The sequence below is a fragment of the Balaenoptera borealis genome (assembly GCF_965194805.1).
Source record: "Balaenoptera borealis genome assembly, chromosome: 1".
Lineage (NCBI taxonomy): Eukaryota > Metazoa > Chordata > Mammalia > Artiodactyla > Balaenopteridae > Balaenoptera > Balaenoptera borealis.
Genome location: NC_138860.1, coordinates 22,370,097 through 22,393,818, shown reverse-complemented (window position 1 = coordinate 22,393,818; position 23,722 = coordinate 22,370,097). Strand labels below are relative to the sequence as shown.

At 37.7% G+C, this 23,722-nt stretch overlaps 1 protein-coding gene and 1 long non-coding RNA gene across 3 annotated transcripts in view; one reads left to right on the top strand and one right to left on the bottom strand.

Moving 5' to 3' along the window:
* LOC309627860 overlaps positions 1–9,850 on the top strand; it is a 38,968-nt gene extending 29,118 nt beyond the window's left edge. For both annotated transcript variants that reach the window (XR_014243996.1, XR_014243997.1), the window contains one exon: positions 8,224–9,850. This is a non-coding gene — a long non-coding RNA (uncharacterized lncRNA). The remainder of the gene's footprint in view (positions 1–8,223) is intronic.
* A 4-nt stretch (positions 9,851–9,854) lies between these two features.
* FBXO28 (F-box protein 28) overlaps positions 9,855–23,722 on the bottom strand; it is a 30,203-nt gene continuing 16,335 nt past the window's right edge. The window contains exons 4-5 of the mRNA XM_082390017.1: positions 16,274–16,469; positions 9,855–14,533 (exon numbers count right to left, since the gene is read on the bottom strand). Of these exons, the coding sequence (XP_082246143.1) occupies positions 14,139–14,533; positions 16,274–16,469 (591 nt within the window). The 3' untranslated portion in view covers positions 9,855–14,138. The remainder of the gene's footprint in view (positions 14,534–16,273; positions 16,470–23,722) is intronic.

Below are 23,722 nucleotides of genomic sequence, written 5' to 3'. Positions count from 1 at the left end.
ATCCCTAAGTATTTTATTCACTTTGTCACTGTTATAAGTGGAATTGTTTTCTTAATTTCCTTTTCAGATAGTTCATTGTTAGTGTATAGAAATGCAACTGATTTTTATGTGTTGACTTTGAATCCTGCTACTTTGCTAAATTTGTTTATTAGTTCTAACAGTTTGTGTGTGTGTGTGTGTGATCTTATGGTTTCCTATATGTAAGATCATATCATACATGAACAGAGACAATTTTACTTTTACCTTTCCAATTTTGATGGCTTTTATTTCTTTTTTCTAGCCTAATTTCTCCAGCTAGGACCTCCAGCACTATGTTGAGTAGAAGTGGTGAAATTCTTGTTCCTTGCCTTGTTCCTGATCTTAGATGGAAAGTTTTCATTCTTTCACCATTGAATATGATGTTTGCTGTGAATTTTTCATATGTGACTTTTATTATGATGAGGTAGTTTCCTTCTATTTCGAGTTTGTTGAGTGTTTTATCATGAAAGGGTGTTGAATTTTGTCAAATGCTTTTTCTGTGTCAGGTGAGATTATTATGTGTTACTTTCCCCTTCATTCTGTTAATGCAGTGTATTATTGAACCATCCTTGCATTCCAGGAATAAATCCCACTCAGTCATGGTGTATAAGCATTTAATACGCTGCTGAATTCAGTTTGCTAGTATTTTGTTGAGGATTTTTGCATCAATGTTTATAAGGAATATTGGGCTGTAATTTTCTTTTCTTCTTAAGTCTTTATCTGGCTTTGGTATGAGGGTAATTCTGGCCTCACAGAATGAAATGAGGAGTGCTCCCTCCTCTTCAATTTTTTTGCAAAAGTTTGACAAGAATTGGTAATAGCTCTTCTTTAAATGTTGGTATAATTCACTGGTGAAGCCATTACACCTAGGGCCTTTCTTTTTGGGATATTTTTGATTGCTAATTCAATCTCCTTACTAGTTATAGGTCTATCACATTTTCTATTTTTTTGTGTGTGATTTAGCCTTGGTAACTTTTGTGTTTCTAGGAATTTGTTTGTTTCATCTAGGTTATCCAATTTGTTGGCACATGATTGCTCATAGCACTCCCTTATAAATAATCCTCTTTATTTCTGTAGATTTGTAGTAATGTCTCTACTTTCATTTCTGGTTTTAGTAATTTAATTCTTCTCTCTTTTTTCCTTCATCTCTCTGACTAAATGTTTTTAAATATTACTGACCTTTTTGAAGTACCAACTTTTTTTTTCATTGATTTTCTCTATTGTTTTTCTACTCTCTATTTCATTTATCTCTAATCTTTATTTCCTTCCTTCTGGTAGATTTGGGTTTAATTCTTCTTTTTCTAATTCCTTAAGTTGTAAAGTTAGGTTGTTGATTTGAGATCTTTCTTGTTTTTTAATGCAAGCTATAAATTTCCCCCTTAATACCACTTTCATTGTTTCCCATAGTTTTGGTATGTTTTGTTTTCATTTTTATTAGTCTCTAAGTATTTTCTAATTTCTCTTGTGATTTCTTCTTTAATCCATTGGTTGTTTTAGAGTATGTTGTTTAATTTCCATAATTTTTTGAATTTTCTACTTTCCTTCTGTTATTGATTTTTAACTTCATCTTATTGTGGTGGAAGAAAATACTTTGTGTAATCTATTTTTTAAAATCTTTTGAGACTTAATTTGCGGCCTCAAATATGGTCTATCCTGGAAAAGACTTGAGAATGATGTGTATTGAGCTGAATGTGTATTCTGTTACTGGTGGATAGAGTGTTTTGTATAAGTCTGTTAGATCCAGTTGGTCTGTTGTGCTGTTTAAGTCCTCTATTTCTTTACTTACCTTCTGTCTGGTTGTTCTATCCACTATTGTAAGTGCAGTATTGTTGTCTCCAGCTATTCTTTTTTTTTTTTTTAAAGAGTCAGGAAGTTTAATCAATGAAGTATTATACTGGCAACCTTTTTTTCTTTCTTTAAAATTTATTTTATTTATTTTATTTATGGCTGTGTTGCGTCTTCGTTTCTGTGCGAGGGCTTTCTCTAGTTGTGGCAAGCGGGGGCCACTCTTCATCGCGGTGCATGGGCCTCTCACTATCACCGCCTCTCTTGTTGCAGAGCACAGGCTCCAGATGCGCAGGCTCAGTACTTGTGGCTCACGGGCCTAGATGCTCTGCGGCATGTGAGATCTTCCCAGACCAGGGCCCGAACCCGTGGCCCTGCATTAGCAGGCAGATTCTCAACCACTGTGCCACCAGGGAAGCCCCTCCAGCTATTCTTGTAGAACAATTTGTCAACCTTTAAAACAAAAAGGCAAGCTTTTTAGCCAGTAGAGTCAAGTTTATTCAGGAATAGCAGAGGGATTGCAACTGGGGACATGCAAACTATGGTGAACCATAGGCAACCAGAGAACAAAGAAGAGAAGCCGAGGAAAGCGGGGAGTTGGGAGGGTTCTGTTTTTTATTTTTAATTTTATTTTTTTGGGCACACCATGTGGCATGTGGGGATCTTAGTTCCCTGACCAGGGATTGAACCCGTGCCCCCTGCAGTGCAAGTGTGGAGTCTTAACCACTGGACTGCCAGGGAAGTCCCCATGGGAGGGGTTGTTTTGAACAAAAGTCCACTGCAGGAAAGTTCAGGGAGTGGTGGTTTCTCATTGGCTGAGTTATTGCTGGGCGAGGAGAAAATCTTCCTTCTGATGTGGTAGTAAACTTCTTCCTGTCCAAGAGTGTAAAGTAAGCTGTGACAAATGGTATGTTCATGAGAGCTCCCCTTCAGGGCTTCCTGACTCCATTTAAAATAAGGTTTCCCTTTATTAATTTTCACATATCTGTTTCTCCTTTCAATTATCTCAGTTTTTGCTTCATATATTTTAATGGTCTGTCATTAGGTGTGTAAATGTTTATAATTGTTATACCTTCTTACTGTATTGAAACCTTTGCTAATTTATAATGTCCTTTATCTATTGTAAACTTTTTTGATTTTAAGGCTATTTTGTCTGATATTAGAATAGCCACCCCTGCTCTCTTTTGGTTACTATTTGCATGGAATATACTTTTGCACCCTTTGAATTTCAACCTATTTGTGTCTTTGCATCAGAATTGTCTTATAGACAGTAGATAGTTGGATCATGTGTTTTAATCCATTCTGCAAATCTCTGTCTTTTGATTACAGAGTTTAACCCATTTACATGTAAAATAATTACAGATAAGGAGGGACTTACTTTTGTCATTTTTCTAGCTGTTTTCCTCACACTTTTTCTTTTGTGTTTAGTCAGTTTTTTTGTAGTGAAATGTTTAATTCCTTTCTCATTTCCTTTTGTGTATATTCTGTAGGTTTTTTTGGTGTTTACCATGATTAAATTTAACATCCTAAATTTATAATACTCTAAGTTGAATTTATGCCTGCCTAACTTCAATAACATACAAAATTTCTGCTCCTTCACAGCTCCATCCCTTTCCCTGTCGGTTGTTGATGTCACAGAATTACCTCTTTATATTTACAGTGTGTGCCCCCAAACATAAACTAATAATTTTTAAAAATGCATTAGTTTCTTAAATTATGTGGAAAACAAGATTTTGAATTATAAACCAAACTTACAATAATAATAGCTTTAAAACTAGTGATTTTTTAAATTTAATTTTTATTTTATATTGGGGTATGATTGATTTACAATGTCATGGTAGTTTCAGGTGTACAGCAAAGTGATTTGGTTATACACATACATATATCCATTCTTTTCCAGAATCTTTCCCATATAGGTTATTACAGAATATTGAGTAGAGTTCCCTGTGCTATATGGTAGGTCCTTGTTGATTATTTTATATATGGTAGTGTGTATACATTAATCCTTAACTCTTAATTTATCCCGTTCCCCCCCCCCCCACCTTTCCCCTTTGGTAACCGTAAGTTTGTTTTCAAAGTCTGTGATAGACTAGTGATTTTTTTCTTAATGTGTTAATCTTGTCATTTATGTGGAAAACTGTGCACTTACAAATCAGTGTTACAGTAGCACTAGCTTTTATAATTGCACATGTATTTAATTTTATTGAGATCTTTATTTCTGAATATAGCTTAGAGTTAATGTCTAGGGTCCTTTCATTTAATCTTGTAAGACTCCCTTGAGCATTTCTTGCAGGGCAGATCTAGTGGAAACACAACCCCTCAGCTTTTCTTTTTTTTTTTTTTTAATCTGGTAGTGTCTTAATTTCTCCCTCACTTTTGAAGGACAGTTTTGCCAGATACAGGATTCTTGGTTGACAGTGTTTTCTTTTAGCACTTTGAATATATTGACCCACTGCCTTCTGGCCTCCAAAGTTTCTGATGAGAAATCTGCTTATAACCTTATTGAGGATACCTTGTATGTAATGATTTACTTCTCTCTTGTATGATTTCAACGTTCTCTCTTTGTGTTTGGTTTTTGAAAGTTTGATTATATGTGTCTCAGCGTGGGTCTATTTGAGTACCTCTTACTTGGAGTTTATTGAGCTTCTTGGATGTTTATGTTCACGTCTTTCATAAAATTTAGGAAGTTTGCAACCATAATTTCTTCAAATATTCTCTTTGCTCTTTTCTCTCTTCTCCTTCTGGGACTCCCGCAATGTATTTTTTGGCCTATTGTTGGTGTCCCACAGATCTTTTAGTTTCTGTTCATTTCTTCAATCTTTTTCTTTCTGTTCCTCAGACTTAATAATTTCCTTGTCCTATTTCTGTTTCCTAATTCTTTCTTCTGCCTGCTCAAATCTGCCTTCTAGTAAATTTTTTCATTCAGTTATTTACTTTTCAGGTCCAAAATTTATTTTTCTTTTTAGGTTTTCTATCTCTTTATTGATATTTCCATTTTGTTCATACATCATTTTCTTCATTTTCTCCATATCTCCCTTTAGTTCTTTGAGCATCTTTTAAAAAGTTATCTTAAAATATGTCTAGTATATCTGTCATTAGTCCTTTTTTTTTTCATATTTTCCATTGCAATTTTTAATGACCCAAGGGTGGAGTGTGAAGGAAAAACATTCTTAATTTTTATTTATTTATATATATATATATATATATATATATATTTTTTTTTTTTTTTTTTTTTTTTGGCTGTGTTCGGTCTTTGTTTCTGTGTGAGGGCTTTCTCTAGTTGTGGCAAGCGGGGGCCACTCTTCATCGCGGTGTGCGGGCCTCTCACCATCGTGGCCTCTCCCGTTGCGGAGCACAGGCTCCAGACGCGCAGGCCCAGTAGTTGTGGCTCATGGGTCCAGTTGCTCTGTGGCATGTGGGATCTTCCCAGACCAGGGCTCGAACCCGTGTCCCCTGCATTGGCAGGCAGATTCTCAACCGCTACGCCACCAGGGAAGCCCCATTAGTCCTTTTTAAGGGACATTTTCTGTTGATTTATATTTTCCCCTTTAATGGGCCATCCTTTTCTGTTTCTTTGTATGCCTTGTGATTTTGTTGTTGTTGTTGTTGTTATTGAAAACTAGATATTTAAATCTAATAATGTGGTAACTCTGGGAATCATATTCTCCTGCATGCCCAGGATTTGCTGGGTTTTGGTAATTGTTTTTGTATATTTATTTATTTTAATTGTTGTAGGCTGTCTCTGTGCTGAGGGTCTGCCTGAGGTGTAAACTTAATGTCCTCTCAGGTCTTTATTTGAGACTTTCTCTCAGCATACCTGGTCACTTTCTAATTTTCCCAGTACATAAACTGGTTGTTGAACATCCTCGTCTTTAATGTCTGGCTCCCAGACATTAAAAAAGAGAAAGATGAAGGGGTGGTGGTGGAAAGGGTGCTGGCTCTTTAAATCTCCTAGAAGGCGATGGGAGAGCTGGTGGGAGAGAGGTTCGCAACAATGGAAGGAGCTACAACAGTGGCTTCCTGCAATCTTTGTCTGCACCTCTGTGATCAGAAGCAGCGATCAGTGATCAGAGCACAGATCCCAAATATTTGGGGGACAGGGTCCTTTTAGCCCATCATGGGTGGGGGATGGGTGGCTGGCTGCTCCTGTGCTAGGACCCGAAGTTGACCCAAATTAACCACAAGTCTTTCCTTGGAAGCGCAAGTCTTCAATAGACCCCAGAGTTCCAAAATAATTACATCAGACAGATCCTGCCAGTGTAATTGTTGTCTAAGTGGGGAGACAGATTCCTGGTTCTTCCTACTCCACCACCTTCCCTGAATCCTTTGGACTTTTGTATCAACTCTCTGAGGTAGGAAGTATTTTACAGATGATGAAACTGAGCCTCAAAGTATTAACTACCCAAGCTGGTATTACATAGCTCATAATTGGTAGAGCTGGGAATAGGCACTCAATTCTGGTTCCATTGCACATATGCTTGACTCTTACTCTGTTGTGTCTTAAGGTGAAGGGAGTGGAGTTCTGAAGAGGCCCCTCTATTCTACCAGGTTCAGGCCGAGGTCCTCCCTCCTTATCAGAGCCCTCAGCCCAAGGTGGAGAAGGATGAGCATTTCAAGACTGGTTTCTTAGGACTTCCCTGGTGGTCTGGTGGTTAAGAATCCGCCTTCCAATGCGGAGTTTGATCCCTTGATGGGGAACTAAGATCCCACATGCCATGGGGCATCTAAGCCTGTGTGCCACAACTAGAGAGCCCATGTGCTGCAACTCCTGAGCCTGCACCCACTGGAGCCTGTGTGCCACAACTAGAGAGAAGCCCACGTGCCACAACAAAGAGTTTGCGCCCCGCAACAAAAGATCCTGCGTGCTGCAACTAAGACTTGACACAGCCAAAAATAAAATTAAATAAATAAATATTAAAAAAAAAAAAAAAGACTGGTTTCTCTCCTGTGGCTCTCAAGGAAGCACTGCCGGGCAGTGTAAAAAGTCCTGTGAAATATTAAAAATATTGAAAATAAAAGTTTTAAAATATTGAAAATAAATTTCCCAAGGAGGCTAGAAAGCCTGTAATAGCTAATTGTTTTCCGTGCTTAAAAAAAAAAATTTAGGGCTTCCCTGGTGGCGCAGCGGTTGAGAATCTGCCTGCCAATGCAGGGGACACGGGTTCGAGCCCTGGTCTGGGAGGATCCCACATGTCGTGGAGCAACTGGGCCCGTGAGCCACAACTACTGAGCCTGTGCGTCTGGAGCCTGTGCTCCGCAACAAGAGAGGCCGCAACAGTGAGAGGCCTGCGCACCGTGATGAAGAGTGGCCCCCACTTGCCACAACTGGAGAAGGCCCTCGCACAGAAACGAAGACCCAACACAGCCATAAAGTAAAAAAAAAAAAAAAATTAAATATGCTTAAAGCAAGGATTGAAAGAAATACATGCAGCCAATGCAATATATCTTCTGTATCTCTATTTCCTTAGTCATATCTATCTACCTATGTATGTTTACCACAGTTTATTATTTATTACCTGCTTACTATGTGCTGAGCACTGTTAACCCCTTGATATTCATTCCTTTATTGTCCTCTTACAAGGAAGGCACAAGCTGCATTTGCTTTGGGAATGGAAAGCAGCTGCTATGGCAGCACCTAGGGTTATAGAAACTGGTTATCTAGAGAGCTAAGGCACTTCTTGTAAGCTTGCTGCAACCCTTCAAAGGAAGAACAAGAATTTTATTATTATTATTTTTTAAAGTATTTGTTTATTTATTTATTTATGGCTGTGTTGGGTCTTCGTTTCTGTGTGAGGGCTTTCTCTAGGTGTGGCAAGCAGGGGCCACTCTTCACCGCGGTGCGCGGGCCTCTCACTATCGCGGCCTCTCTTGTTGCGGAGCACAGGCTCCAGACGCGCAGGCTCAGTAGTTGTGGCTCACAGGCCCAGTTGCTCCGCGGCATGTGGGATCTTCCCAGACCAGGGCTCGAACCCGTGTCCCCTGCATTGGCAGGCAGATTCTCAACCACTGCGCCACCAGGGAAGCCCAGAACAAGCATTTTAGGTCCCCTGCTTCTGCTTCCCCCTCCCCATCTTCTGCTTAGCCTTGAGAAGGCACAGGTTTTCCCTGTGTCCTAAGACAGAAAGCATGCCATAGGTTTTGCATTCCCGGAGCCAATATTACTATTTACATTGCTGCTTCAGATTCCAGGTAGAAACTGACTTTTGTTCAATCTAAAGAACCCAGGGGAAAAAAAATCTAAAGAAAACATAAAAGTTGAGAAAGCTCTTTGGTTGAATGTATTTCTATGAACAAAATTTACTGAATTTTGGGAATTTCATCCTTGATTTGTATTTCCTTTCCAGTCATAATTTGTACTTTGTGCTCAAACATCCGCCACTGTTTTTTTCTCCTCACAATTTCCTATAATTTTGCTTTCAGGAAATGACCCACCAAAACCTGAGGAATATAAGCAAGTTGAAACACATTTTCTAGATGAGAATAAAAATCTTTAATGGAGCCCGTAAGAATTGTTTCAGGAATTAACATGAGGAGTTCATAAATAAAGAGATATCCTTTTATTTTTAAAGCAACAATATTGATAAAGATTCTTGGTTTCCCAACAATGTGTTTTTTGCATAGCAACTGAACGACCTGAAGGAGATAGGAATAAAGATTTCCACCCTGATCGATCCTCTGAAGACTGGGAGGTACAGCAGCTGTCTTTATTTTTCTAGGTTTCTGTGATATATTTTTTTTAATTTAAAAAAATATTTATTTATTTATTTATGGCTGCGTTGGATCTTCGTTGCTGCGTGCAGGCTTTCTCTAGTTGCGGTGAGCAGGGGCTACTCTTCGTTGCGGAGCGCGGGCTTCTCATTGCGGTGCCGTCTCTTGTTGCGGAGCATGGGCTCTAAGCGCCCGGGCTTCAGTAGTTGTGGCTCGCAGGCTCTAGAGCACAGGCTCAGTAGTTGTGGCGCACGGGCTTAGTTGCTCCGCGGCATGTGGGATCTTCCCGGACTAGGGCTCGAACCCGTGTCCCCTGCATTGGCAAGCGGATTCTTAACCACTGAGCCACCAGGGAAGTCCCTATGTTTCTGTGATATCTTGATGACTGGAACGCAGTGATGGTGTTGGGGTAACTGATACCACGGCTGTCACCCTCATCTTTCAGCATAAATTCATCTGTGATCTCTTTTCTGACATCTAAGTTGTAAACAAAGTGGATAAAGCATGTATCAAAGAAGAGTGTGTTCCTCCTCAGAAAATCTCACTTCCAGTAATTCACTATTAGTTACATCTTTATGAGACAGAGATGAAATTGATTTGTATGATTTTATTGCATTGAAATTTTGAATAGTCTTGGAGCTGGAAGGAATTTTGAAAAGCGAACTGGAAGAGAACGAGTATTCTTCCCCGGCAGGACAAGCGAATTGGTGGTCACTACTTTTGTATTGACTGGTAGCCAACATTATAGTAAGGCAACTAGGGATGTGTGCTAGTGGCCTCCAGCTACATCTCTTGCCAGGACTGCCTATTTAAGACTACAGGTTCTTAGAATCCTTAAGAATATTTTCTTTTACCTGTATGCCTAGTGTAAATCCATTGTCAAAGAACTTTAGGACAAAAGTTGCCTCCTTCAAGCCTAGTCTTCATGATTTTAAGCTCTGTATGTTACTCTTAACATGAGTGATTTTTGGCATAGACTGCTTCTGGTGATGTATGAAATGTTCATCTATATATTTATTGAGTTTAAAGAATTAATGTAATCTAGAGTCTCATAGGTCCCAGCTGTTTTAGAATGTAGTAGAGTGTAGCAGAAATACATAAGCTTTGGAGGCAGGTAGGTCTGGGTTCAAATCCCACTTAGGCACTTACTTGTATAACATTGTGGATATGTTGCTTAACCTGAGTTTAACTTCCTTATAAAGAGTAAAACCTGCTTTATAAAGTGGCTATGAGGATTAAACTAACACAATGTACTGCTTTAAGAGGTGGTAGCTATTAGCATGGCATTTGTTAGATGAAGAGCTCCATAATCTTTGTGCATGAAATACAAAGAAAACAAGTAACACTGGTAACAACACATTTATTTACGTACCCTGTTGTGTGCCCGGGAGGTGTTTTTCACTTTCCAGTAATTGAATTAGGTTATAACAATTAAAATTCCAGAAAGTAAACTATTGTAATTTACTGTTGCTCATGACCGTAAGTAAACAGACATGGTACCACATAATTTTAAACACGTCTAAACTTTTGGTATAGCTTTGATGTATACTTTGGCAATGGACCTAATAGATTACCAATATGCTTCTAAATCCCATGGTTCTCTTCAGACACAACAGGAAAAATTTCAATTTAATGTTTCAATTTCAGAAATTTAACAAAGATTCTTAGGAAGCTGGAAAAGGCCATTACTTTAGCCTATAGTGTTTACCACAAATATAAATGTATTGCTATTAAAAATAAAATCATGGTAGGCAGCAGTCAACTAATTGCTAATTTCATTTTGTAGATTATATAGTATTTCTTGAAAATAATTCACCTCAGATGGCAGGCTATAGAAGTTTGTTATTTTAAAGTAGTTCTTTACTCATTAACTTTTTGAGCACTAGTTAAAGGAATTCCGATCCCAAGTCAAATCATTGAATGGCCTATCAAATTGTATTTTACACTAGAAACAGCCATTTCCAAGAGACTGCATCACACATGGCATGTCCTTTGAGAATGCCTTTATCCCTGGCTTCAAATCTTACTTACAGCATATGATTATTTTTAGAAGGTTTGGTAAGTGTTAAAAAATGGGTACTCATTTTGCTAGAGCAGGATATAAGAATGTGCTGATCACCAAGTATGAGATTTTACATTACATTAAATTAAAATTATATACTGTTGGAAATAGACAAGATAGGGAGTTCCTAGATCCTAGAAAATATTATGGCTAAGGAAATAGAGAACTCAAAAGAGGAACCTACCTCCAAGAAACTACTTCAGTATAGTAAAATAGAATTAAGTGCCCTGTCTTAGGAAAAAGTTTGTTAGTAATAAGGAACTGGGACATCATACATTGTTTCTTTGGAGATTAAAGTGCAGGCTATGAAATGGCATATAAAATAATGCATAAAATAGTGCAATCTTAAGGTGCCATTATTTTTATTACACATAGCCTATGTTCATATGTCCATTTTCGCTCAAAAATCCAGCTGTAGTGACACCTTTTAGCTTATTTATTTAGGCATTACTTATACTCTGTTCTACCCACCTTAGGGGCTACATAGAATATTTTAACATTTTAACAAGTAGAATAATAGCGCATACATTTAAAACTACTAAATAGAGATTAAGGCAAGCCCCTGTAAAGTTCAGTACTCCAAAAACACGTTTTACAAAAAAAAAAGTTGCTTCCAAAACCAGTGGCTTTAGACCTGATGGCACCCCAAGTTTTTAAAACAGTATGATTACTCTGATCACATTTGTGTTTGCCCCATTATTTCCAGGCTCTGTACATCAAGAGGAGCTCAAAACAAACAAACAAAAAAAACAGGTTCTATATCCTCATGTTCTAAAATAATACATAATTCAGAATATGTGAAAACCAAGCCAAGTCCACGTGGGAGATAAGCTGAGAATCCTGTTGGGGGTGAGGAGGCAGTCCTCTCCATTTCTTACATAGGCCCTTCCACATTGTATCTGTTTGTAGTATTGTACCATAATCAATTTGTAAGTGGGATGACTTATTAGAGAAGTCTCCTCTGAAAGACAGCCAAGGAAGATGACAGGAATACTTTACTTTATAAAATGTTGTTCTAGGACAACACAATATTAACATACAGCATTTAAATTACCGACCTATAATCCAGGGCAGGATGGTTTCTCTCTTGGGAGGCTAATTTACAATTTTCCTGTAACATATGTCAGTTTTAGGTGAAGGAAATATTTTGTGATTTGTTGAAACTTAAATACCGTTATACTACCCAAATGCAAGTATAACAGCTATCAAATGGGCCAAGGCAACATCCTAACATGTTCTAGCTAGTTAAGATTTAAGACTTAAAACAAACTGAACTGTAGTGCTTTATCTCCTACTGTTAGGCCACATTTGTGCATTAACAAGTGCAACTCATTAACCTTATGGGCAGATGACTACAAGTGTATACTGTAGAAATTTGGACTTTGAAACAGAAAATCTATCTTTTAATAGTGAGTGCTTATTATGGAAGCCAAATACTCATGTTAACTAAGACTATAGATACATTTATGGTGTCCAGATGTAGTTTAAAAAGAGACCCAGGGAACTTTAAATAATTAACAACTATTAAAAAGATCATCTGAGGTTATATCCCTTTGTAAGCCTGTAAACATGTACTCTGTTACTTAAAAGTCTTCCTATTACCAGGAAAGCAGACAATTAAAGGCCATGAGTATTCCAGTAGGCCTCCTCCAAAGTTGTGACAATATGGCTAAATCCTATGATTAAACAAATAAGACCTGCTGAGAAAATGAGTTCCAGACAGGGACTTTTATGGATGACCTTGGCTGACAAATGTTTTTTGGAAATTGTTTATTTTAAAATTACCTTCCCAACAAACCATGAAACACTTGGATGTTATTTTATGGTTTTTCATTGAAAACATACTACATTGTAAATGGAGTTTCAAAGATAGACAAAGAATTGATCAAAATCTAAGGACAATATTATGTAAGGACAATGTTAAAAATTGGTAAGAAAAAGTTTCATTTGGTGAGGTTAATCTCAAGGATGCATAACCATGTCATGTTGGACAGATAAAAAAAGGTAGTGACCTTGTGCTTTTATTCAACTAAGGTACATACCGAAACCTTAGGTTTTATACAGGTGTCAAACTCCCACCTGGAAAGGGATAGTATTCTACACTACACCTAAGTTTACCTTAAATAACTGAAGCCCAAGGCAACAGTTGTTTAAAAGAACTTAACAGGCAAATAATGACTACATAATTTAGTACATTAAAATAAAACTAGGACAGTAATAGTTGACTGTTTCAAAAATATACAGCTGGGGAAAGTAACCACTGTACACAATTTGGAGGTTGTTAAAGTGACCACTTAGAAGGTTGAACAGTGCAAGACATGCTTTTCCAGTTACAAGCTCAAAACAGGAGTGCAAACGAAATTAAAGCTTTTGTTTAAAGTTGCAGGATAAGGAAAGCTTGAAATTAATATTAAAAAGCTTCCCTCAGGTCATTCGCGAGAAATGAAACGATCAAAATGCTTTTTCATGGTGTAATTTTCTTCACTGAACTTTCTTTCAATGGCAAAACTGCATCCCACAGGTTGGGTTCCCTACTTATACCACCGGTCATGACCACGTTTGATCAATGAGCATACACAGTGTGAGTAAGTAAGGAAGAGTACTAGTTGCCTGAAGTCTGACATCAATGTAAAGAATTTGGGGTTCTGCCTTAGCCAGTGTACCTGAACCCTAGAGAGAATAGATAAAGCAATGGGCTTTAATACTCTCTTATTCTTGTAAAACTGGAGGACAAATGGACATACAAATACCACCCCGCCCCCAGAGGCAAGCTGTTGCGATGGAAGATGTTAAGCGCTTAAATGAACTAAGACGCTGCTCTAACAAGTGGAGAAGCATAGAGGTTCAAGATAAATACCAGTGCAAGAGCTTTTTAAGTGAGTTGACTAGGCAATGCATGCATCCATCCATGCAAATGTAGGACATGGCCCCAAAAGTGAACCAAAAACATGTATATAACAACTGGGTAAGTCCCTTGCCAGTAGTTTATAAAAATATATAGTCAATACTGTAGAGGCCCCTTCTACAGCCAATACTATGGAAGTCCGTTTTAGTTACCCATTACTTCAATACCAAAAAGCATTTACTACTTTTCAGACATTCCAGACAAAGGTCACTTATAACAAAAAGTCAACTTTTTTTTTAAAAACAAGATACTGCCCATTTAAAAAGTAGGTCTTTTCTTTCAAGTGAACAGGACATTTTATGTATTAAACTTAACTTCTAGTCTGTCGAGACTGGTTTAAGATCCTTATGTAATGTGCATATATGCAGAAACAAATAAACTTGCTTTAAACATTATCTGCACAGAAATAAAGTTAACTTCTCAAAACAGGATAGGATAGGTCTGGTTAGTACAAATCTATTGCAAAATAAAAGGATTCTGTGCATCAGTTCAACCAGGAGAAGCGGGAAAAGACTGTCCCAAACCATGAGAGTTCAAGTTTACGTTGTGTTCTGAAAGCCTAGAGCTAAGGGACACCATGTTGCTCACAGTGTCCTGATATGCAGAACTGCTCAAGCTACGAAGTCAGGTCTTCCTCTGGAGCTAGAAGCACATTCTGGTTTACTTTCTATTCCGGAGACGTTTAGATTTCCTAAGAGAGTCTATGGCTTCTGCGGCCTTTTTGCGTTTCCGAGGAGACTCTTCATTCTGCCCAGACCCTGAGGAGTCTCCTACTGCACTTTCCATTACTTCTCGCAGTTTGCGTTCCAGCTCTGCCAACCGTGCGTTCTGTTCACCTATGATCTGGGTCTGCTCTAGCAGTTTCTGGTCCTGGTCTTGAAGCTGTTTCTGCTGTTCTTGCACTTTGGTGCGAAGCTCAGAAATTTCACGCCTGAGAACAGTCACCCCAGCACCATTTGTCTTAACCTGCTGCTGGAGTTTGGTAACCTCTTGTCTTGAAGGGTTTTGCTTGGAGAAGAGTTGCATTGTTGTCAGGGCTGCAGAAGGTCCTGGAACTGTGGAGAAATAGTTTAAAATGGTCAATCACTTAAAATGTCTCACTACCAGTAATACTTCATTAATTAAACTTACTCAAGGATAGAATATCCTTTATAATATCACTTCTGATTATTTCTTCTTTGCAATCTACTTGATCTGATGGATTAATCAGACACCGTGTCTTAACTATAAATGAGTTTAAATTCTGATTCTCATGTTCATGTGGCAATATGTGGAATGCAAGCAAATGGAGATGGGCATTTAATGGCATAAACTTGGATTTAAAATATTATAAAGCATTTTTAGGACCTAGTAAGAAAATATAAGTAGTAAAATTAGAGTAGAATTATTTCACACAAGCAAACATAAACATCTGAGTTAGAAGTACAGACCTATCATGTTTGCAAATCCTCTCTGCACTTAGTTATATGCAAAGGCTTCAACATTAGCCAAACGACAAGGGCACCATCAAAAAGTGGGTTACATCACATGTGATGATCAGGAAGAACTTCTGACATGGTGTAGGAAGGCTTTGGAACTATTCTGTTTTAGGAATAATAGAATGTAACATGGGCATAAAAATCACTATTTTAAACTAATAACCTACTTTTTTAAAACCCTATCTCCTGAAGCTTTTCTAAAAGGACCAGATGGATCCAACCATACCCTAAAACCCATCTTGCTAATTTTCTCCTTATACATTTAAATACTCAGAATATTTTCCTTGGCTGATGCATTCTTCCTTCTCTCTCTGCTTACCTTTAGCCAACTAACAAGGCTCAGATCAATTCTCACCTCTTGTGAAGTCTCAATCAGACCAGCCAACAATGATTTTATCTTCCTTAAGATTCTCTCTGCTACTCATTTGACATTTAAATGGACACTCCTTTAAACTATTTCTCTTGCCTACGATAATTTGAGTCTGGATATGTCTTACCTTATGAAATAATAAGATTCCTGAGAGAAGACATCATGTATTATACTTCATTTTAGTCCCCACAGGACGCAGTACAATGCTGTGCGCATAATAGGTACTCAATAAATAACAGATGTGTTAATGCTGAGATGCTGTAAGCTTTATTATTAAATTACAGACGGCCACTCAGTTACCCCACCGAGTACTCCAGGGAGCTAACTAATCTGAACAAAATATTTTACTAAAAATTTGTTCCCAGATTTAAAATACTTGCAAGAGTTGAAGATATTGAACAATTCATTCTTTCAGTAGATAAGGACACAAATCTCTAGGATCCGACAATGTTCAAAACAGCCCTATGCACCCTGTCTCCTAAAGTAGCAGCCAGATACTCCAGGGGCTGAAATAATTAACTGGTTATTTCCATGAAGAATTTTTTGGGTTTTGTCTGGTATATTTGATTCTGTTATAGGATAATGAATACTAACTAGTCAGAAACATCAAAAAACATTCACATATATATAGCTTTTCACTCAGCAATTTGCTCTAATAAATTTATGCCAAGTTAAAAGTTGTGGATATGTACAAAGATTTAGCCACAAGATTGTTCTTCAGAGTGTAGTTCAAATACTGAAAATCTGGAAACAAATGTGCTTAACAGCAGCGGATCAGCTACATAAATTATGGTCTGTAGCCCAATCTGTCATTAAAAATTATGTTGCAGATACAGTTACAGACCCAGAAAAGTTAAAGATACACAGTTAGGTGGGGGGAAAAAAGCAAGTTACAAATCTATGTATGAACATTATTACAAACTGAACGCATTATAAACAAAAGATACCTGGAGGAGAGCCCATGAGTCTTCCCGATACATCTGATCCTGGTAATTTCCTCTTTAGAATTGGAACAATCTTTTCATCAAAGTATTCCATTGCCATGGAGGAAATATCCCTTAACTCTTGAAGTACTTCATGAGCTCGCTGAGGGGCTCTGGTAGAATTGACATATCTCAACACACGATAAATCTCATCAATCACCTAAAATAATGAGCTCTCATTAGCATTTTAGATTTTTTTTTTTTTAAAGAAAACAGCTAAACAGGGAGCAAAGTGACTGCTTGTTTTGCAATTCCTATAAAGACCTACAGGTGACTTAACTGATATACTGACCACTGATAACATTACCATCTGTAACACATGGCTTTGGGCTTGTTATAATACTTTATACATTTCATATTTATATTTATTTAAGCATCTTTTCTGTACTGTACTGGTGTTACGGAATCAGGATGATTAAAATACAGCTCCTGCCCTGAAGGAAATCAGCGTAACTGGGGAGAGAGATGTGTAAAGAAGTGACGTAAAGAGGGATATACAAATTGCAAAAGAAACTAGAAGACTAAACTAAGAGATTAGATCTTGTATGCAAGTAGGGGTCAGGGTGGGGGAATTACCCAAACCCATATTCTACTAATCCTCTGAACCTACTTCATTCTAGTCTGAATCTGTTTCCCAAAGCCCCAGGGACTCAGCCTGATTTCCTTCTCTCTTTCACACCGCCACTATGTGCTCTATCCTTGAAGTGTTATTTCTCTTAGACTTGCTGTGGATTGGAATGAGGTCTCCTCAGAGCCCGCTTTCTTGTTATCACCAAAGGGTAGCAAGAGATCCTTTTTCATTTTAATAATAACTGAAATGGGGAAACACAAGGCATACATACTTGGAGAAGAAAGCTGGCAATCCTGATTCCTAATTCTCTTGCTGGAATGGTAACTGAACCTTCCTTAGGCATTCTGCCCTCAGCTTTAATCCCTAAGAGGTCAGCCTCACTTTCTCCTATGGCTTCAGCGTACACCTGAAGATAATAATGCACATCTCTGAAGATCTCCAGTCTGGATGACATCTGTTCCAATGAGTCTTCACCTCACAAGACTTGTGGGTTAATCAGCCAAACCATTCTGTCACCGAAATATCTCAAACCACCTTGAATCCCACTCATTTCCACTACTGCATTTACCTAGCTGGTACCCAACTATGGAACAATCTTATAACTGGCCTTTTCTTCTCCTTTATTCAGGCTGCTGAGTACTGCTAGAGAAACATAAAATCTTGCAGAATAGTACCAGGACAAATTACAGTCCTTAACACGTTCTAGACTCTCAGGGCAATGAGATGATCCTTGTCAGTCTAGCATCATGTGTGCTAGATAAACGTCAGCAAAATTAAACTGTTAGGATGTGTCTTTATCGTGACTCAGAGAAGACTTCACAGAAGAGGCCACGTCAGTGGGCCTGGAGAGATGACTAGGAATTGGCTTGGCCTAAGGTGGTGTATATGTAAGCAAATGTAATAAGAGAGGAGATATGTTAGTTTTGAATTACATGGGACATGCAGGTGATACTAGACAGGCAGGCATATCTGGAGATACAGGTTAGGAGATCAGGAGAGAAACTCCAAATGATGAAGAGGCCTCAGTACCCAATGGCGTAACAGGGACTGACATTGCTAAGGGAGAAGATACAGAATAGGACAGTCAAAGGCAGAATCCTGAGGCACTAGTGGTTAAGTGATACATTTATTTTTGGCATTACTACTAGATTATGGACTCATTCCAAAAGAAAATAACATTTTTTTTTCAATAAAAATTTACTGAACTACCATGTTAGGAACTATTACGTATATTTTAAAAAAAAAGAAATGAAGAAAAGAGTACTTTCTCTTGGGCTTACAATTTAATTATGTGAACAAATCCTAACCCGTAAGCATTTACTGGTCAGGAGAGGCTTCTTTGACATATTTAAGGTAAAACTGAATGATGACGAGAACTGGAAGATCTGGGAAGAAAAGCATTTAGGTAGGAATAACAATGGCAATGGTTTCAAGGTCTGAGTCAGTTTGGCTTGTTTAAGTTCAAGGGTTAGAAACATGCAACCTATATCTGTATCTCCAAATAGTAAAAATTTATGGAAGCTAGCATAAGCTCAATGCTTTGAAAAAAAAAAAAAAAAACCTAGTATTTATATATGATTACAAAATGGTTAATTACAAAATATATAAGCTGAAGTAGTAATACAGTATCTTTTTAAAAGTACTTCATATTGACGGAGAGTCTATGTACTAGTGCTAGGATACTAACTGACCCACAGTAGCTCTGTGTTTATCAGTGTTTACATGTGTGTTATAAATCAGTACTGTGACGCTCCAGTATCATTTTATGCTGGCCTCAACGCCCGCATACTCCAGCTCCAGGTACAAAGTAACCATGAGCTCTTCGAACTACATCAAACCCTCTCTCTCTTTTTTGCTCAGGGTTTTTGCACATTATGATCTCTTTTCTGGAATGTTCTCCCTGCATATCTCCCCTACCTTCTCTAGCCCCAAATTTCTTACTCATCCTTGAGGTCTCAGTAACACTTTCTCAAGAGTTAGCAGTCTTTTCTGAACCCTCTTTCAGTTTAAATCATGTTAACATCTTCATCAAATCCTTTATTTTACCTTCAGAATACACATTACAAGTTTTAAGTACTACATTTTTCTGTTAATGTCTGTCTTCCTATAATATAGTAAGCTCAATTTAGGAGACCATGCCTAGTTTCACTGTCAGATCCCCACAGTCTAGCAGTGTCTGGCACAGAGCAGATACTCAATAAACGTCTGTTAAATGAGTGATAAAGATGGTCAAATATCATAAATTGCTTAATATTGACACATCTAAATAAAACTGTTTAGGGACAAGCCACAGGGGTAAAGTCAATACAAGAATATGATTTTTAGAGGCCAGATTTTGAATATAAAGGTCACAGTTAACAGAATTTTTATTGAGAGGAATTTTAAAAAAATATGTAATACTTGAAAGAGTATCCACAGCTTTATTAACGGATCTATTTATATTATGTTTATGTACATAAATACTGGTAGACAGTAGAATATTTACAGTATATTTGAGCTAGACTAGAAATGACTGTTATAATGATTCAAGCATGAATAAAACATACATCTTATCCAATGCAAGATGACTTAGTGAAAGACCCATACACAGCAAAGGCTAGCTCAAACTGAGTAAATTCAATGTACAAGCAAAGTGCTGTGTGAAAAAAAAGTAGAGAGAAATAAGATCTGTTTGAGAGAACTAATGAAGGACTTGGCAATGAGAAATAAGCAGAACTTCAATGGGGAAGAGAAGTTTGAGCAGGAGAAGGGTATACATGACTAAAGGAGGAGTGGCCTGAGGAGAGGGATGATGTGGATGGCCAGGTGATAGCATAGGAAATCAACATGCATGTAGTGCTACTACGTACCATGCCTTTATTCTAGGTTTTTAAAAGAAATTTATTATGCAGTGAATCCTCTTCCATAACCCTGATTCTTCAGAATTAATTTCATATCAAACTATCCCATAGGGATTACTAATACTAAATCACATCTGTAAACCAATTTGTGAAATAATCTTATCTTTACTGTATTCAGCCTTCTAAATATAGTGTGAAAGCAAGGTATCTCTTTCCATTTGTTCAAGTCTTCCATTAGGAAACAATGTTTTCAAAGCTTACTATATAGAGGTTATTTTAGTTAAATGGACTCATCCACGTTTTCAATAAAATTAAAAATATTTTCTGTCCTCTGTCCAAAAGTTATAAGCAAAGGACAACGTGAAGAAAAAAGGACACAGCATGTTACAACCAAACTGCTTCTAGCATTCAGTCATCAGTGGCTACAATGGCTTTAGAGGCACGTATTAAGAAAGCATAGTATTTACCTGATTTTTAAAATATTTCATTTTCTGAGTAGGTTTAATCACTTTCTGAAAATTACTTTAGCAACAAGAATGTAATGTGTGAGTCTTGTGTCCAGTGTAAAGATCACAGGTTTTAGGAAGGTCACCTAAACTCTTTAATGGCTATTTGTACACCTTTCAAATAATATGCCACATGCCGAATCCTACCCAAGTTTGAAATAATAAAATAATAGTTATGAAAATATTTTTAAGTTTTAAAAAAGTATGTTAAGAAACCAAATGTGAACAACTATCATACTTCTAACACATGCAGTTTACTATATCATGCTTATGTTTAAATTGGCACAGTAATAAATGACATACTATGAATATCATTTAAGTATTTCTACTACTATAGATGAGAGAATTTCTATCTTGTTTAATCTACGGTTTAGCAAACAAAGCTCCTATTAAAATACTGAACCTCATATGTTCTCATTTTCTGTCTTTTTGTTCTACTTGAGATTTCCTTAATTTTCCTTTCCGCCCCTTTTACTTAAAATTGTTTCTTCCGGGCTTCCCTGGTGGCGCAGTGGTTGGGGGTCTGCCTGCCGGTGCGGGGGGTGCGGGTTCGGGCCCTGGTCTGGGGGGATACCGCGAGCTGAGGGGCGGCTGGGCCCGTGGGCCGCGATTGCTGGGCCTGGGCGTCTGAAGCCTGTGCTCCGCGGCGGGGGGGGCCGTGATGGTGGGGGGGCCAGGCGCCACGTTGGGGGGTGGCCCCCGTTTGCCACGACTGGAGGGGGCCCTTGCGCAGAGGTGGGGACCCAGCATGGCCATAAATGAATAAATAAATACATTTAAAAAAAAAAAAGAAAGAAAAAAAGAATGGAGCACACAAAAAGCTGATCAGAACTCCTAGTTAGCCAAGATGGTGGGAAAGGTGGGGTATAGGGGGATAAGAGCAGGGACCTAAAAAAAATCAATGAGAATAGACTGATTTTTCTTTTTTCATTTTAAAGGTTCACGGACTGTATATATTTACTTGGGGACCAGCATAGTGAAAGGAGGAAATGCTTCCAAGTAATAGATATTTTTAAGAATGTCTTCACATTAAAACCAATTTTGAAAGAAACATAAATACAACATTCTGGAAGCATTAGGTAAACTCAAATTGAAGGATATATATTCCTCAAAATAACTGACCTATGACCTTCAAACATGTGAAGCTCAAGAAACACAAAGTGTAGGGAATTATCTCACATTAAAGAGGATTAACAAGTCCATGTGTAATCCTAGATTGAATTCTGGACTCAGAAATAAGAATAGTTAGGGGGACTTCCCTGGTGGCGTAGTGGTTGGGAATCCGCCTGCCAATGCAGGGGACGCGGGTTCGATTCCTGGTCCGGGAAGATCCCACATGCCATGGAGCAACTAACTAAGCCCGTGTGCCACAACTACTGAGCCTGCGCTCTAGAGCCCGTAAGCCACAACTACTGAGCTCACGAGCCACAACTACTGAGCCCATGTGCCACAACTACTGAACCCACGTGCCACAACTACTAAAGCCTGTGTGCTGCAACTACTGAAGCCCACGCACCTAGAGCCCGTGCTCCGCAACAAGAGAAGCCACCGCAATGAGAAGCCTGCCCACTGCAACCAAGAGTAGCCCCCTCTTGCCACAACTAGAGAAAGCCCACACACACCAACGAAGATCCAATGCAGCCAAAAAAAAAAAAAAAAAAAAGAATAGCTAGGAAAACTATTATTGGGATAAGAAATGAAATTTAAATACAGATTACTGATTAGATAAGTGTATTGGATCAATGTTAAATTCCCTGAGTTTGATATCTGTACTGTGGTTAAGTAACAAAATATCCTAGTTCTTAGGGAATACACTGAAATATTTAAGAATATAGGGTCACAGTAGTATCTCCAACTTATCTTCAAATGGTTCAGAAAAAAATAAAATACATATGAAGAGAGAGAATAAAAGCAAATGAGACAAAAGGTAAATAACTGCTGACGTAGATAAAAGATATATGGGAATTCCTTGTAATATTTTTGCAATTTTTGTGTAAATGTGAAAATGCATCAAAACAAAAAGTTACCCCCCAAAAAAGGAATAAAGAAAGTGACCACCACCAGTTATTCTTCACCAAAAACGTTAAAAACAAACCAATAATACATAATATGTAGATTTTATGTTTGTTCAGGGAAATCTAACTTCATGATCTTACATAGTCATTTACACTGTGAAAACACTGACGTTTGTGTTTCAATAAGCACAAAAGGGTTACTGGGGCTGTTAGTAATGGTGAAGAGAAGAAATTATTCATGTCTTTTTTTCATTATTATATCTCCCAGAATGGTTAGTTGGCCTCTACTCACATGTGTTTTTCAGTATGTGTGAACTGCTGATATTGACCAAGAGCTTACTATAAAAAGTTTGACTTCTATATGTCAGACAGAAGATCTGAGAAATGTATACAGGAATAAGCTAAGAATCTAAACTTTAGTTCTGAGAAAAGATGAATGCAACATCAATGTAGTGGCCAGAGTCTGCAACTATGGCCCTAACTGACCTGTGCCTATTTTTGTAAATAAGGTTTTTATTGGAACACAAGCACACACCCATTCATTTACCACATGTTGTAGAATCACGGCTGTTTCTCAGAGTTGAGTATTCATGACACAGACCATGTGGTCCACAAAGCCAAAAATATTTATTATCTGGCTTTTTACAGAAAAAATTTGCTGATCCCTGCCATAGCCCATAGTGGCAAACTCCCAACTAGTCTGAAATCTTTAGATAGATTTTCTTTTAATGCCCTTGCTATTAGTACGGTTTCCTTGTCAAGAGACTACATTTTAAACCCCTCCAGTGAATAAGCCTTAGGTTTTCACTGAGTAGAAGGGCAATGTTCTAGCTTGTTTAGAGTTGGAGAGGGGACCTATAAGTTTAAATCATTCTTAAATATAGATTCTCAACCAACCTTCCTGTTTCAGCCCCATTTTCAGAAATGCTTGGAGCTTTCAACCTAGAATTTTCTAGAGGTTCAGTTGTGCATACTGGGTTGCCTCCCAGCTTCCCCACTCCCAGTTTAGGAATTAACTTTCTCAGTTCTGCTAAGTCAGTTACCATTTATTCATCTACTCTCCAGCTTCCAAAATTCTGTTGCTACTGTCTACTTTCTGACCTCATTTTCATGGGTCTTTATCTTTTTTTCCTTTTAAAAATTAGATCATTTACTCCACTCCACTGACTGGAGTTCTGGGAGAAATTAAGAGGTAAACATATATTTAATCTTCTATCTTCATCCTGCCATTTAATTTTATGAACAAATTCAACTGTTCTTTCACAGAATAATTAAAAGAAAAAAATTTTCCCAACTGTTAGTTTAAAGGTCCAAAATTCTGGTACATATCAGGCAATCTAATTTAAACTAATGTGGATATTACCCAGATTCACTTAAGTAACTTGTGAAAAGTAATTTGAGAGATGAAATCCCTACTGGAGACCTGAATTTTAACAAAATGGATATATTCTATACAAAACCACAAAAAGAGTTCTCTTACA